The sequence below is a fragment of the Neophocaena asiaeorientalis genome, unplaced genomic scaffold, assembly GCF_003031525.2.
Source record: "Neophocaena asiaeorientalis asiaeorientalis breed wild unplaced genomic scaffold, Neophocaena_asiaeorientalis_V1.1 scaffold6, whole genome shotgun sequence".
Classification (NCBI taxonomy): domain Eukaryota; kingdom Metazoa; phylum Chordata; class Mammalia; order Artiodactyla; family Phocoenidae; genus Neophocaena; species Neophocaena asiaeorientalis.
In genome coordinates, this window is record NW_020174424.1 from 2012523 (window position 1) to 2029777 (window position 17255).

At 40.4% G+C, this 17255-nt stretch overlaps 1 protein-coding gene across 4 annotated transcripts in view; it reads right to left on the minus strand.

Moving 5' to 3' along the window:
- LRP2 (LDL receptor related protein 2) overlaps positions 1–17255 on the minus strand; it is a 190112-nt gene that overhangs the window by 133662 nt on the left and 39195 nt on the right. For all 4 annotated transcript variants that reach the window (XM_024756639.1, XM_024756637.1, XM_024756638.1 and 1 more), the window contains exons 3-6: positions 16728–16850; positions 12877–12993; positions 1418–1528; positions 996–1109 (exon numbers count right to left, since the gene is read on the minus strand). In XM_024756639.1, the coding sequence (XP_024612407.1) occupies positions 996–1109; positions 1418–1528; positions 12877–12993; positions 16728–16850 (465 nt within the window). The remainder of the gene's footprint in view (positions 1–995; positions 1110–1417; positions 1529–12876; positions 12994–16727; positions 16851–17255) is intronic.

Below are 17255 nucleotides of genomic sequence, written 5' to 3' on the forward strand. Positions count from 1 at the left end.
CAGGCGCCAGAAAAGAAATCAGGCATGGCTCACAGAAAATTAGAGTGATACTGAAAATATTTAACAACCTCTAAGGCATGGTTACCCACCAATCAAAATGGGTGTGTAGAAAATCCTTCATTCTGGCAAATAAGTGACCACCAGAAAAAAAAAAAAAACCTGTCAATTTATTGGAATTTATAAAACTCTCTCATGGAGATTTCATATTCTAATAAAATGAGTCCGGAGGTGGCAACAATGAGAGCCTTCGTGTGCACTGCAGGCAATATCATGGAAAGAAAAGGAGGGTCAGAGTGAAAATGTGGAGGTAACAAAAGCCACCTGCGGGGCTTCCCTGGTGGCACAGTGGTTTAGAGTCCGCCTGCTGATGCAGGGGACACGGGTTCGTGCCCCGGTCCGGGAAGATCCCACATGCCGCGGAGCGGCTGGACCCGTGAGCCATGGCCGCTGAGCCTGCGCGTCCGGAGCCTGTGCTCCGCAACGGGAGAGGCCACAACAGTGAGAGGCCCGCGTACCAAAAAAAAAAAAAAAAAAAAAAGCCACCTGCAACCATACTGAAACTTTCCCAACTCGTGATTTTAATGTGCTAAGAATTTCAAAGTAAAGAGAGTTAGGGCCATTACTATTAGGGACCTTGTCTCCCTTTCTAAGCCCTTCTCTCACTCTGTGAAGGTTATTAGACCCATTCCTGAGATATGAGTAATTTGAGAGTCCAGTGATACAATACACTCTGTATCTTTGCAGCCTAAGGAAAGAATGCAAACTGTCCATCAGCAACCCTTCAACTCTACACAGATCCTTGGAAATTAAAGAAGTCCAAGTTCAGCAACACTGCTGAGGCTCATGCCATGGGCCCTAAATGACAGTCTGGCTCCCTTTGCCATCAGACATAGTGACTCTGTGATTTGAAAAAAGTAGCACATTGGTAGGGAGAAAAAAGAAAAAACACAAAAACACTCCTAACAGCATGACCCAACGTAAGGAAATCACCGTACTGCAAGAACGTTCATCACTGCCATCTTCACAGTCAAGGTCATGGTCGCAGACGTAGGTTTTATAAATGCACTCCCCACTGCCACACTGAAACTCACTGTGCAAGCATCGGTGAGCTGGGACACACGGTTAAGAAGGGAAAGAAAAGAGAGAATTTCAATTCCGCTGTAGCCACTTAATTTCATAGGAAGATTCTGTCTCAAGTGTAAAGAGAGATTCTTACTATGCAGTAGTGCTCTGGTAAATGTTTAATAACCAGTTCTCCAGGAACATAAAAGTCTCACCTGTAGTATCTGCCAATTTCCATGGTGTAAATACTCCACCGTGGCTGACTTCAAGCTACCAACATGAATTCACTGAACACAAACTTGAGAAGAAATGTGCACAACTGGCCAGTATAAACCAGCTTCACCATATTACTTACTGCAGTTGAGTTCATCAGAGGCGTCTCTGCAATCCGTTTCCCCATCACACTTCTGACTGGTGTTATAGCAGGCTCCATTGGCACAAGTTTTCTGCTCACATATTGGGTATCCTGAAAGAACAGAAAGAGCACACAAACCTTAAATGAAGATGTTGCTTTAGCAATCACTTCTTGAGTGACTACTATACTCTAGACACTAACTGCTAAGCATACATTGGTAAACAAAAGATACATTCTCTGGATAACCTAAGAATGACACAAACAATAAATTACAAACTGGATTACATGCTTAATGTGGGAAGTACAGAGTGCCAAAAGAATGCATAGTAGGAGGGAATGGGAGCCCAGGGAAGTCTCCTCTGAAGTGACTTGCGAGCTTTGAGCTGAAGAATGAGAAGAAATTCAACTTATTTCAAAATGGAACCTTCGTTTACATAATACAAATAACATCCCAGGAAAGTAATGTGCCACACATATGCTTCGGGAAACGAAGGGCCAGTTCTTTGGCTGGAGGGTCATAGAAAGAAAACAGGCCTAGAAGCCAGGAAACCTGGGACCTGGGGTACCACTCAGTATCTATTTACTCTTACTCAAGTTGTTCATCCTCTCTGTGTCACCACGTCCCCATCCACACATTTGGATAGGTTCCTTCACAGGGTACAGGGATCTCAAAAGACAATGTCTAGTAAAGCTTTTTGAAAAGCCTGAATAACTGCTACCACATTATGCACATATGGTCACTTCACTGCTATTAACCAGATGCTTAACTCTGGTTTTTGAGATCTCAATGGAAAAATCAGCATGTCCCTTGAAGAAAAAAGGTACTGTCAGTCTCTCCCCTGTGCTTCCCCACACTTGGAACATGTATCTCTCATGATCCCTAAGTGTAGGCTTCATCCTGTTGGTTGATTATCTGTCTCCCCCATGACATCATGAAACCCTCTGAGATCAAGGATCCTGTCTTACTCATTTTTAAATCCCCATCACTCAGTACAGGGACTGGGTCATTACTCACTGTGCTCAAGAATTGCTTGGTATTGCTAGAGTTATCACTTAAAAAAGCTTTTAAAAATAGTTTGAATGTCTGCCTTTTATGATCTTTTAATAGCCTCCCTCTCACAAGTATGATATCTTTCTTGGTCCATTCTTCGTTTCATTAAAGATTATTTTCACAATGATTCTCAGATTCTCTTCTGATTTCTTTTTAAGTAAGAAAAGGGTATGTCTCCAACACCAGAGAGCACAGTCCCATTTTGTGAAGTCCCCCAATAAAGGAATAAGCACAAATATTCTCATCTCCAGAAGTTCAAAACTAGTCTGTTAAGTGTCTTTAAATACTTTAACTGCCAAAGTTACATGTAGTCAATCATATACTAAAATGGAAGGCATTTAATAACTGATTAAAATTTTTAATTTTTCTGAATTTTATTTTATTTATTCATTTATTTTTTAAACCCCACATTTGTTTATGCATTTATTTTTGTCTGTGTTGGGTCTTCGTTTCTGTGCGAGGGCTTTCTCTAGTTGTGGCAAGCGGGGGCCACTCTTCATCGCGGTGCGCGGGCCTCTCACTATCGCGGCCTCTCTTGTTGCGGAGCACGGGCTCCAGACGCGCAGGCTCAGTAGTTGTGGCTCACGGGCCTTGTTGCTCCGTGGCATATGGGATCTTCCCAGACCAGGGCTCGAACCCGTGTCCCCTGCATTAGCAGGCAGATTCTCAACCACTGCGCCACCAGGGAAGCTCCTATTTTATTTTTTAATAGCCCAAGAACCAGCTAGTGTTTAGGGTTATTGATGTCTTTTCATCACTGAGATGGTGCACATTGCAGATGCACCTTCAAAGGGTCACACAGCTCAGTTAAGTAATTCTGCCTTCAAGAGATGCCTAGAAGCCAGCTGAGTCCAGCAAGCGATTCCTTTCCCCCATGTGCCGGATAGCGTTTAGGGTCAGTATGCCATCTAGCCTTTTAAGAGAGGAGCAGGCAGGAAAGAAATCTTAGAAAACCCAACTCTTTGCAATAGAGAAGTTATCTATCAGGAGGAAAATTTATCTGGGCTTGGACTGTGAGTCTTTCATTTCAGGTGATTATTGTAGATGTGAAGGATCTGAGACAAATATGCTGGGCAGATCTCTTGTTCTCCCTGTCCTGCTTTTTGAGAACCAGTCCCATAAAACTGAAAACCAGTATCCACCAACAAGACTAAAAGTTTGCTGACATGGCTCATTCCCCCAACAAACAACAAGGCCAGCTTGATGTCATCAGAGAGGGTATTGGAATGGTTAGAGGTCAGCAGTTTGACACTTGGAATGAAGAATGAACAGCTTTCTTGTCTCCGTCCACGCTGATAATGAATCTCTGTCAATCAGCTAAGGGCTTGCCTCAACCCCTGTACACCTTCTGGTCTCTTCCGTGTATGATTAAGTGGAGGGGTATGCCCATAGGAAAGACTGCACAGAGCCAGGACACAAAATACACAAAAGATTTGGGAAACTGTTTCCAAAAGTTTTTCCCCCTTTGGATACCCACACAGAGGGAACAGGTCCAAGTTGTACACTAAGCAAAGTAAGAAATGAAGAGATTCTACTTCCTTTAAAGATTTCTACCGCTAACAGTATTAATTAATGGGTTTCAATCTACCCCAGATAAGAGGAAGTCACAATACTTTGTGATAGGGGATCTCTAAAGTCTTACTTTTTGGTTTATTTGCCTGGAGAGTCTGAGTCTAACCTTGTAAACTTTTTCCCAAGGAGCAAATCCATCATGTAGCTGAAATGTCCTACAGGACTTCAAGTAAAGGGGAAGTGTAGTAAGAGAGGAGACACTGTACAAGAACACCAGAGAAACTCATCCTGCTAAGTTTTGTTTTAATGGAAAGATGGACAAACACCTGTTAACTAAGGCCCAGACCTCTAAAGTTTGTCTGATACGAAAATGCAAGAACGTCCTCATTGAACATTGTGGTACATGACTCTTTTTGAATTATGGTTTTCTCAGGGTATATGCTCAGTAGTGAGATTGCTGGGTTGTATGGTAGTTCTATTTTTAGTTTTTTAAGGAAGCTCCATACTGTTTTGCAGCTCTATTTACAATAGCCAGGACATGGAAGCAACCTAAGTGTAAAAGAACGTCCTCATTCACACCACCTTTTCCCTCTCCCTTCCTTTCTCCAACTTCCAAATGATACATGTCCATGTTTGCTCCTCAAAATTGGGAGCTGTCTCCAAATATACATGTCAGATTGGTGCTTGAAGACTTTTTTAATGTTTTCTCTGCTAATGATTTGGCTTGAAGCAAGAAATTTCCATGCTATAGTTCTGTTTACATAATCAAGGAGGAAGATGTGGTTTAAGAAACTCGTAGGCCTCCCAGAATGGAAATCATTCACAGCAGGGTAAGACACACATATTAGGCACTACTCTTTATTATCTTGACAGGAAGGCTATAAATACATTCTGTTCTCAGATTTTGACAAAATAGCCAAAAAGAAGACAAATTGATTCTAAAGAAAGAGAGGGCCTCTTAAAGGTATATTATGACACTTAAGCCAAGATTAAAAGGAAAACAAGAAGTTACTGATATAAGTCCTGCCCAGACACCTGGGACTTTTCAAGGTCTTGAAGTCATCCTTTATAAGTTACTTTATGTTAGTCTGCTTCCAAGGCAGGATAATCCAGTCAGAGTAATGATTTGCCAGAAAAAGTTTACTAGTTTGGCCACCAGCACTTAGCTGCAAGTACTATCCACGAAGTTAAATGAGCAAGAACAATAATCATCAATAACATGTATTGAAAACTATGTGCCAGAAGGCTGTTCAAGTACTCAATGTGTATGAACTCATTTTGTTCTTATAACAACCCAATGAGGTAGTTACGCTATTGTTCCCATTTTAGAGATCTTACATACATGCCTCTCTGAGGTACAGAGAGGTTAAACAATTTGAAAAAGGTCATACGACTGGTCAGCTGGAGAACCTGAACTCAATTCAGCAACCTGGCCCCACTACGCTTGTTCCTAACCACTATAATAGGTATTGCTACCACTTACAGGCTTCAGAGTAATAGGAAGAGAAAATTACAGGAGGAAGAATGAAATTGAATGAAAGAAAATAATCTTAAAAAGATAGCATGAAAAGAAAGAGAAGAAGCAACGCAAGGGAAAGTTTTTCTTTCTTCCTTTCAGTTTCTCATTCCACTTTGGGAAGTCTGGAGAAGTCAGGCCAAATCTAAATTTCATCAAATTATGGCATATTCTACTAAGGACTTCAATCTGGTAAAATCTAAGAATTCCAGGAAACCCTATGCTAGGAAACAGAGCTTTCCAAGAGTACCAGGACAAACAAGAGAGTCCATACCAAAAAAAACAGACCACAAAGCAGCAGGAGACCAACTTATTCCTTTCTGACCGCCCCCCCCCACCCCGCCTCCTGTGTCAGTCAAATTCAAGTCCCTGAAGTGACTGTCATCACGGACTAGCATCTAGGGAGTGCAGTAATATGCAAGAGGACAACAGAGAAGCATTTCCTGCCTCTTTCCAAAAATAATTTTTTTTTTTTTTTGCGGTACGCGGTCCTCTCACTGCTGTGGCCTCTCCTGGCGCAGAGCACAGGCTCCGGATGCGCAGGCTCAGCGGCCATGGCTCATGGGCCCAGCCGCTCCGCAGCATGTGGGATCTTCCTGGACCGGGGCACGAACCCGCGTCCCCTGCATCGGCAGGCGGACTCTCAACCACTGCGCCACCACGGAAGCCCTCCAAAAATAATTTGAAGAGCCTTTCAATGAAAAGCATATACATAATATTTATAAAATGTGAATAACAATTCAGTACCTTGGAAAGAGAAAGTAAATATGGTTTTCCCAAGGGCTACTAGAATTGGACTAACATCAAGTTTAGTCTGAGCAGCTTTCAGGAGCCTGAAGCCAAAAAGGGAAAGACATTAACTTATATAGTTTCCCTTACCGCCTTCGCTTTGAACTACCTGGTCTGAAGTCCTAAATCCCTATCTGGTCTCTATCCATGGTGACCTGATCTCAGACCTAAGTTTAAAAAGCACCCAAAAGGTCTGCTCTGAAGAGTTTGGATCTGCAGTACCTCTTTCTTCACATACACAGAACTATCACCAAAATCTGCAAAGGAGGTTAAGACTGACATAGTTCTAATTTTTTGAAAAATAATAAAAATCTCACATGAGCCCTAGCATTGGAGTCACTGAGCCACAGGATGGAACACTGTGCCTCAAATGCTCCAGGGAATAATGCAACATATATTTATTGAAATCCATCTTCCTAGACACCGTGCTAAGAACTGGATAAAGAGATTATAAATGAAATTATGAGTGAAGTAACACAGGTTTTTAAAACTATTTCATTCAACAGATAGTAACGGACTGCTAAGTACTACAGAAAATGATGAACTTCATAAAATCCCTGCTCTCATGGAACTTACATTCTATTTAGGAGGGTGGAAGGACAGACATTAAAATAAATGAGAAAGAGTAACAGTGAGGAGGAGTAGCTCTCTGATAAGGTGATGTTTGAACAAGAACTATTAGGGTTATCAACATGGAGGTCACTGGTGACACTGACAAGAATGTTTTTGGGAGATTTGGAGATGGACTGTTTTCAATGCGTTCAAGAAAGAAAGAAGGAGAGGAAATGGAGATAGACAGCGATTAAAGACAATTCTATGTAACTTTGCTGTAAAAGGGAGCAGAGAAGTAGGGTAACAGCTGAGAGGGATCTTAGGGTCTTTTAAAAGATGGGAGATATTTATAATGTGCTTGTAAGATGAAGACTAAATAAGAGATTTTTCTCTTTCCTCAAGGTTTCAGGGCTCTGAATCCTATCTCAAACTGCTAAAAAAAAAAAAAAGGTCCGGCTGTGATGTGATATGTAAGATGTGGTCAGTCTGCTTCTTCCTTCTCACGTCGAGTAGAGAGAATAGTAAGAGCAAGGTGCTGAGCAAGGGCTGAGTTTGATGAACATGTCCGTCACCAGGCATCACTGTCCAAAGAATGACTTATCCCTCCTCTTCACTCCCTCCCAGTTATGCCCCCAGTCGGAGTTTCAACAGTTAGAAATATAAAGTTAGATATACAAAATTCTAAAGAACAGAAAGTCAGTAGAAATAAAACTTCAGAGACGAAGCCGCCCCCGTGGCAGGCAGACCAAATACTGCTGATTACCGGCAAGAAAGCCTTCATTGTAACAAGGATTTGACCCTTTCTTTGGCATTCCTAAGTAACAAAAGAGAAGTGCTGCAAACCAATGATAATTAGCAATAGTTTTACTCACACCAAAAGCATGCTAATACGGTACTTGATAAAGATGAAATAATCTGTTTACTTAGCTAAGAAAAAATTACACTATTTTTGAGCAACGGAAAGTCAGTGCAACATTATTAATTGAATGACCCATAATTGCTGCATTGTTCCGATGTTTATCTTAGACTCTGAGTGACTGGGTTTTCCTTGATGCTAATCCCATTAAAAGCAAAATGGATGGCAGTTTCAACTCTCTGTTCCTTAAAAAATAGTAATAATTGACAAACTGTTTAATAGCAGGTGCCATTTTACAGACGGCCAGACTGAAGAGCAAAATAACTTAGGAAAAATGAACTTTTACCTGTTTCACAGCTGTACACACACACACACACACACACACACACACACACACACACACATATATATTTTTTCAGAAAGTTCTCAAACAGTAGAATAACCAAAAATATCTTATGCCTTATGCATACAGGAACACAGCAGACAAAAAGACCAAATATGATACGAAACTATTTATTTCAAGGATAATCTTTTTATTGGGACATTAATACCCTTGCCTTTCTTGCCATCTCACCCATTCTTTTCCCTCCCTTCTCCCTGCTTCCCTGAGTGGACCCTTACACACCATTCATTGTTATGTAAAAGGAGTGCTTGGAATGGACACAAGGTGCTCTGTCTTGGAGCTCAAGACCTTGATCTTAGAAGCTTGAAAGGGTAAGAACTATATCCTAGGGGTCTGATCTGACAGGCGGGACTATGAACTACAGAGTCAAGCTTCCTGATCCTTTCAAATATTTGGGGAAAAGAAATAAGTCCTTCTTGGCAGTTTTCCAACATCCTCCACTATATTTAAGTGGTTTCTAGTGCCTAGAAGACCCATTCCTATAGACAATCTTATTTCTGAGAAATAGACAAATTAAAGCCATATTCATAAACTGATTCTAAGTTTGTCCAAAAGTAATTTTCCTATTCATCAAGACTCCAAAAACAACAGAACAAAGTGTCATGTCTCACAAAAAGGTTTTCTGTCTAAGCCTCACTTAATCCTCCATTATGTGGGAACATTGTAATTTAAAACAACTAATTAAACAGTTGCTATATATCTGAAGCGACATTTAAAATAGCTAAGTACCTCTAGGACTAAATGTATCTTAGCATGATTATCAATGGCTGCTAATATCACAAAGGGGCAGTTAGACATTAGGTGCCTCCTGATGGAAATACATACCTTTATATACAAAGTGTTGTTGCCCTTATACACACACACACACACACACACACGAAACCTTGCATGTGTTCAAGCCTCTAGACTAGTGCTATTTTCAACTGGAGCAGGGGAGGGGAATTCTGCTCCAAGAGGACATTTGACACTGTCTAGAGACATTTTTGGCCATCACAACTGGGAGGTGCTGCTGGCTTCTAGTGGACAGAGGCCAAGGATACTGATAGCTATTCTACAATGCACAGGACAGCTCCCCACAATAAAGAATGATTTGGACCCAAATGTCATTATTTCTGAGATGGAAAAACCTTACTCTAGATCTCGCTACCAATTTCTAGGAAATACAGGGGACAGAAGAACATGTTGAAGGATATCAGAGGGTGGGTGCAATGAGCAAAACCCAGACTATGGGAAACTCCAGAACAAGTCACTTGCTAACTCCAACATATAGATTTTCTTTGGATTTTTATTTAAATGACACTGTAAAAAAATAATAAGCCAATTGAAGAATTTTTAAAACTGAATGGATTTCTGATTACTTTAAAGAACAGTTATTAACTTTTAGGTGTGATCATGATACTGTAATGTTTCAGTCCTTATATTTTAGCAATATAGATACTGAATTACTTAAAAGACAAACTTACATGATATCTGAGAACTGCTTCAAAATAATGGAGAGAAGAGATATAGGTAAGACAAAATTAGCTATGAGTTGATGTAATCACTCTGCTTTTGATTATGTTTAAAACCTTCCATAATAAAAAGCTTTCAACAATCATTTTAATAATAAAATAGCTAAGTAACCTGTAGGCAAAAATGCTCTGTAAACTTCTTACACAAAAGTAAAGTATTCCAAGAGCATGGGCATAGGGTTTGGACCTAGGTTAATATCCTGGTTCGTCTACCCTTACCTCTTGATCTCTGTAAAGTGGAGATGGTCCTCACACCTACTTTGTAGTACTGATTAATGCGTATATGTGGAATCTAGAAAAATGGTACAGATGAAACGATTTGCAAAGCAGAAGTAGAGACACAGATGCAGAGAACAAACGTATGGACACCAAGCGGGGAGAGGGAAGGTGGGATGAATTGGGAGATTGCAATTGATATATATACACTACTATGTATAAAACAGATAACTAGTGAGAACCTACTGTATAGCACCAGGAATTCTACTCGGTGCTCTGTGGTGACCTAGGTGGGAAGGAAATCCAGGAGGGAGGGGATATATGTATACGTATGGCTGATTCACTTCGCTGTACAGCAGAAACTAACACACCATTGTAAAGCAACTATACTCCAATTAAAAAAAAAAAAATTGAATATGATAGTGATTGATGCCCTGGGAGTGACACTCCCCTTTTCCATTTCCCACAAGAGCTCCAAACAAAGACGGAAAATAAAATGAGGCAAATCCTCCCCCCAGTACTGGCACTTTTTAAAGACTTTGATCCAGGTCATTCATTTCCTTCCTGTACAAATCTGGCTGTGGCCAGGAGATCAAAGCACTAACAAGGAAGTATGAGGATTCTTTTTTAATTTCCTCTGATTTGTTTTTTTTTTTTTTTACACTCTTCCTTACAGAACACATAGCAATAAATAAATGAGGTAGAGAGAAATAGGAAAAAATACCTCATTGTAAAACCTCCTTACATGTGTGAGATTCACTTTAGGGCCATGAACCCTGAAGGATTCATGACTTGTATGATTCCAGAAACAATGAGGTTTAACTCTGGTTCAACAATTACTTGTATGTACTTAAAAAAATGAACAAAATCTTGATTAAGGATTCCTGCCCAGATATTTTACAAAGCTCACTTCCTTTCCTTCATTCCTTTCTATAAGAGCTGCTTGAATGATTGTACCCCGCCAGCTTTTTTCCAGAAGGTCCGTCGGCAAAGTCATGAGGCAGCTGTATTGGTGACTTGAGACTTGGCTGCAGGGTGTTCACATGGAATAAATCCAAACAGTCTGTTTTGGCTGCCTTTTATTTTCCCTAAAATAGCATTTCCTGCAGTACCATTGCATTTGCAATAAAGCACTCATTTTTATCCACTTGTAAATAAGGGATAAAGACACAGACTGTTGGCTGGTGGCACAGGCCTCTGGTTCTGTTCTTGCACAAGGTAGGACTTCCTCCTTCTGTAAATAAAGTCCTTCATGAACAGTAATCATCAGACTTGGACCAGAGGACGAGCTGAGCTCTAGCTCTGCCACACACCATTTAACCCTGAACAAGCCACTCCATCCTTTGCTGGTTCAGTTACCTTGTTCGTAAGACAGTATTATAATACTGGCCCTAATGTCCTCAGTGAGGGGTCTAATAACAATAGCCACTGGAATTTACATAACGCTTTGAAGTTTACACAATACTGCAAAATATAATGTATGATTTGTCTCTATTATTAATCAAAAATATTTTCTTCACTTGCCACAATAAAGAATTTATTGTTTGCTTTACAAAGTACTCAAAGGGGAGTCCTTGACTCTGGACTTGCTATCTGTGACATCCAGACACACACTACCATCTCTAAAACTGCCAGTACCAAGTCTAAATTCTCCATAACTTTTCCAAAGTTAAAGAAGACCCAACCTAGAGGCAACACAATCTCTTTCAAAAGAAAACATGTAAGTTAGAAATTACAACAGAACTATACCAGAAATTCTGCTAGGAAATGGAAACACAAAGACAAATAGCACAGACTCCTCTCAAAGGAAAATAACATACAAGAGAAGAAAGCATTGGAGAAGTTTTTTGTTTTGTTTTAATGTACTGTGTGATGACAGTGAGGCTGCAGCGTGAATCTGGACACACATACGAGTGTTTCTTCCATTAAGAGCACAATTTGAACACTACAGTAAATAGGAACACTTTGCTCATAACCAGTTTATGTTAGCTCCCACCCTCGGCATGGCACCATGTTGGGAAGTGTAGCAAGATGGCTCTTTCATTAAGCATACAATATACCAAAGGAAGGAATTTAGAAATAGTCAAGAACTAAAATCCTATCAAAATGATCAAACAATAAAGGAGTTGTCCCATGAGAAGAGACTAAAACCTAAATCTTTAGTTGGAAGCATAATAACCAAGAAGTTTATGATCAATGTTTCTAAGGTACACAAAATCTATCCACCGATTATTAGAATACTAGAATATTAAAATAACTCCTTGAAGTCTGAAATGCAGTATGCCAGAAAGAATGCCAGGGAAAGATATATAAAAACTCAAAGAAGCTCTGGGTAAATTCATAAATGATAGACCTATAAGCGCTTTTGAGAGAAAATGGGTATGTCTGAGACTAAAGACAGAGTTAGATGGACCAGAGGACGGACACAGCAGAATAATTAGTATATTCTTGTATTCTAACAATTCTATATAAACCTCAAGAGAGGCAGATTACTCTTTACTCATTTGTAAGAAGTGATTGCACTTTCTTATTTTGCTTATGGTCATATTTAAACATTATACATAGAATACTGTGATTTGTATGCTTTATCTTGTGGTGATCAGTTACAAATTGATATAGTATTCTTCCATTACACAGATAGCCATTTTCAAAATGTAACACATTCCCAAAGGTAATCTGGAAAACACTGAGTCCATAAGAGCAGAAAAACTGAGACATTTGACCCAGAAGTTTACCATGGTAACGTACTAAAAGTTAAACTTGACCAAACTGGATTTTGTACTCATTGACTTTTTGTGATTCTGTGTTAAAGTTAAAAGTTTCTTACTTCAAGACGTACAGAAACTTGAAGTGCTAAGGCAGGACAGACTCAGAATGTCTTGCTAAAAATAGACTCCTACCAGAACATCACCTCTAATCCACACAAGAATCTGCCAAGAGATTTCAATAACAAGAGGCATATTGTAGGCATTTCTGTCCATCAACAAATTGATTAAAATGCCAAAGGGACAAAGGTGAAACCAAATACAGTGCAAAGACTGTAAGGGACTCACGGCAGTTTTTCTCATCAGTTCCATCCAAGCAGTCTGTGGAATGGTCACATCTGAATTCTGCTGGGATACATTCCCCGTTGTCACACGTAAACTGATGGCTTGAGCATGTTCTCCCAGCTGTGAAAGGAAAAAAATATTACTTTGTAATTACTGAAAAACACAGACCAACTAACAAATATGACAGTAACATTAACCCAGCTACTCTAAGGTAGACATCTTACAATGTGAAAGCAAAAGTGTTATTATCAGGATACTATCAAAATGCCCAGAATCATATCAACATTCAAGGTTGTGAGTGTAGACAATTATATTATCAACATGTGTTGAGAATACAATATAGCTTGAAAACCTATACAGTAAAAAGGATGAATGAAATAAGAATTTTGCAGGTATAGGTATTAATCAAGGATCAGTAAGGTCCCCCTCATTGAAATCCTTGTTTAAACAAGAAGGAAACATGCCAAAGAGTAAACAGTGTTTATCTCTGAGTATTAGGAATGGGTGATTTTTTTTTCTTTAGAGTTTTCTCTACTATATAAGCTTTCTACATTGAATACCTGTCAATTTCATAAACATAAATTTAAGCTAGCTTGATTTTATCTTAGGGTGATTAGGGTAGGTGAGAGCAGAGCACCAGTAGTTTATCAAATTTGCCTCTGGATAAAACAGACAAAATCAAATGAATCAGTATTCCAAGCATCATGTGAATTCTATTCTGTGAGTCTGAGACAGGAATTTTTTTTTAATTTATTTATTTTAATTTATTTATTTTTGGCTGCATTGGGTCTTCGTTGCTGCACGTGGGCTTTCTCTAGTTGCGGCGAGGGGGCTACTCTTCATTGTGGTGCGTGGGTTTCTCACTGGGGTGGCTTCTCTTGCTGCGGAGCATGGGCTCTACGCACACGGGCTTCAGTAGTTGTTGCACAAGGGCTTAAGTGTTTGTGGTTCATGGGCTCTAGAGCGCAGGCTCACGAGTTGTGGCGCACGGGCTTAGTTGCTCCGCAGCATGTGGGATCTTCCCAGACCAGGGCTCGAACCCGTGTCCCCTGCATCGGCAGGCAGATTCTTAACCACTGTGCCACCAGGGAAGCCCTGAGGCAGGAATTATGATGGGACTTTTTAATTGTCCACATAAGAGAGAAGCATTTGGGGAAAAGATGATCTAATAAAAAAATAATTTAAAATGCAAGAGTTACCTTATAAAATCCATACTCATTTAAAATAGTATGGAACATTGCTCATAAATTATTGCTGTAAAGTTATTTCCAGTCTCCCCAAGCAGTTGCCCTTGGTAGTTCCCATCCCCTCTATGTAGTATTATTATCAAGGAGTCATCCACCACACATTGCATCACAATCTACAGCTCAGCTTTCTTCCTACTCCGTGTGGGGAGCAAGGGAAAATGGAACCAAATGGCATATCTAGCCAAAAGATAAATAACCCATCATTCATTCATTCAGTGTCCACTTATCAAGAACCTACTATCCGCTAGACAGAATACCAAGCCTTAGGGATACAAACTGAATAAAGCATAGTCACTGCTCTCCAGAGCTTCACAATCTAGCACTGAGTACCTACTAGGTCACCCTTTTCCTCTAGGACCTCTGAGAGGCCAGCCAGAAATATCAGAGCCCAGAACAGATTTCCTAGAAACAAGGATTTCTCCCTGCTCCCTACTATGCCTGGTACTTTTCCTTCCTCCTTTCAGTCCTTCTGAACTACTGTCCCCCACCTCCCTCCCTTTTTGCCACTCCACCTCAGATCCGGATGCACGTAACTGGACCTGATGTAGATATGCTGTGCTCCTATCTGGCCTTGACTAGCTCCTGTCTGTGCCCTCCTCAGGACTGCCATTTGTCACCACCACCACCCTCCACAGACCTACATAGTTTGCTGGTTTCCCCTGAACTACTCTGTCCCAAAGATCACCATCTCTTTGTTGCTGGCAGACCTCATGACCAGCACTGACAAGCCCTAACAGATTGTTTAATTATACAGTCTACATTTTACCTTTACACCAAAGTCAAACTCATAAGTATTGAGAATTTCCATTATCTTTCTCAAAAGAAGGTTTCTAGTGGCTCGACTGAAGAGAGTTCATACTCCCATTGCTGGACTCAAAATTCCTGGACTTAATTCTAATTTTTTATAAATACATCCAGAACCTACTGAAGCCCACAGCACCTCCACTGCTAGTCACCTAACAAACAAGTTCCCACATGATGTAGCCATCAAAAATATCTGTTTCTTCTTTGATCTTTGCAGACAATGTCCATGTGAAAATGCCAACAGGATCTTGGCTATCTCAAAACCAACACACAGTGATGATAGATGTCCATGATTTGTGGGATGTGCATTTAATGAAACAGAATGTGGGGAAGTTTAAAGGTGAATGCTACACAGTGATCAGAGCTGGACTTTTCCAGAGGACAACTGAGGTCAAGAGCCTGAGGTGGTTCATTACAGCCTTGTATCTTCTCTCCAATTTCCACCTCAGTCCAACTTAGACTCGTTAAAAGGTTTTAGTTTGGGGTTTTTTTGTTGTTGTTTTTTTCTTGTGTCTTATAAAAACACAGGGAAGGGCTTCCCTGGTGGCGCAGTGGTTGAGAGTCCGCCTGCCGATGCAGGGGACGCTGGTTCGTGTCCCGGTCCAGGAAGATCCCACATGCCGCGGAGCGTCTGGGCCCATGAGCCATGGCCGCTGGGCCTGCGCGTCCGGAGCCTGTGCTCCACAACGGGAGAGGCCACGGCAGTGAGAGGCCCGCGTACCACAAAAAAAAAAAAAACACAGGGAAAAGATGGTGATGTTTTCTCTTCTAGACATTGAAATTTGAATTATGGGAATGTAAAATTCAGGACTTCTGCAGCTTTCATGCAATCATGAAAAGCCAATAGGCTAAAAAGATGGCAGGGCAGGGCAGAATAGTGGAAGAAAACTCAATGATGTCACTGATCCAAGGAACTGAGACTTTCCATTATCTTCCAATCAATTCTGGAACAATGCTACGTTTAAGCTTTATGGGTGAGATAATAAATTCCCTTTTTGCTTAACTTTTTTGAGTTGTGTTTTTCACTCTTTGCAGCCAAAAACATCCCCATTGATACAAGAATAATTTTAAATTACACAAATATCCTTAAAAGAAAGGAATGCTACAGATGACAGACATCTTTCTCACATGTTGCCATCTTACATTCACCCAAAATTATGCTCTTGTCCAAAACTGTTTAAGCCCAATAAAGCACTCTTTTCCAGTTCCATCCCAAAGAAATCAGAATGGAAGTGTCTCTTCCAGGTTACTGCCCTGAACCCCCTCAATGTCCAGGAATCAGCAGTCGCCAACGTCCTCTTCCTTGCTACTATTTGCTTTCTGGTTCCAGCTCATCCTACGATGGCTCTAGCAGCCGTCACTGAAGTGCCTCCAGCAGACCTCCACTTCCACTCAGTGAGAAAGAAGAGAGTTTAATAGTGGGGCAGAAGGGGTGGAAGGTTTTGCCTGCACAGTGTGCTCCAGGAGCACGTGGACCCATCCAACTGCCAACCAGACAAATGAAGACCTCCACATACAGATACCAATAAGTGTTTTGTTTCTTTCTTAAGCATAACATAACCTGAGTTAAATACTGGGAATCTATCCCATGTCCAAATCACTGGCTCTATTGATAATTCTTCAGCACATCCACACTTTCAGTATCATCCAACCCCTGAGTGAGACGGCTGGCACAGGTTCCCTTGTCCTTCAAGGCCCAACTCTGCATTTATAAAGATTCATTCCATTGTGTTTTGTCTTTGTAACAGGTTGGAATTTAAGGTGTCCAAAGGGCCAAAACAAGATTCCTCTACAAGCACTTACGGCAATGCCGCCGTTCATCTGAGCCATCGATACAATCTTCTTCCTCGTCACACACCCAGTGGACAGGGATGCATAGCTCCTCACTCTGACACAGGAACTGGTTGGAACGGCAAGTAGGGTGAGCTAAAATAAACCGGAAAAAAACTCATTATGTCTAACATCCACCCTATTATACCAACAAACGATGCTCGTTTCAAAAGAAGTATGTCAACTCCTGCTCAATATATTTGATAGCAAATATAAAAAACCTTAGAGCCTGTGGACTTTAACCAGTGTTCACTGTCAAGTAATCTCAGCAATGGCATCACAACAAAATGATGATCCAAAGCAATACAGAGAAGAAAACAAACAGCCCAAACACACATTCATATGAAGTTATGACCAAAAAAATATTAAATTTTTAATTTCAATAAAATCAACCATGAGTTTATCATTATTAAATTATTTGAAGTGTTTTGTAATAACTAATAGTAAAACATCATGATAAATTGTAAAATCCATGAGATTTGGAAAACAAGACCCAAAATC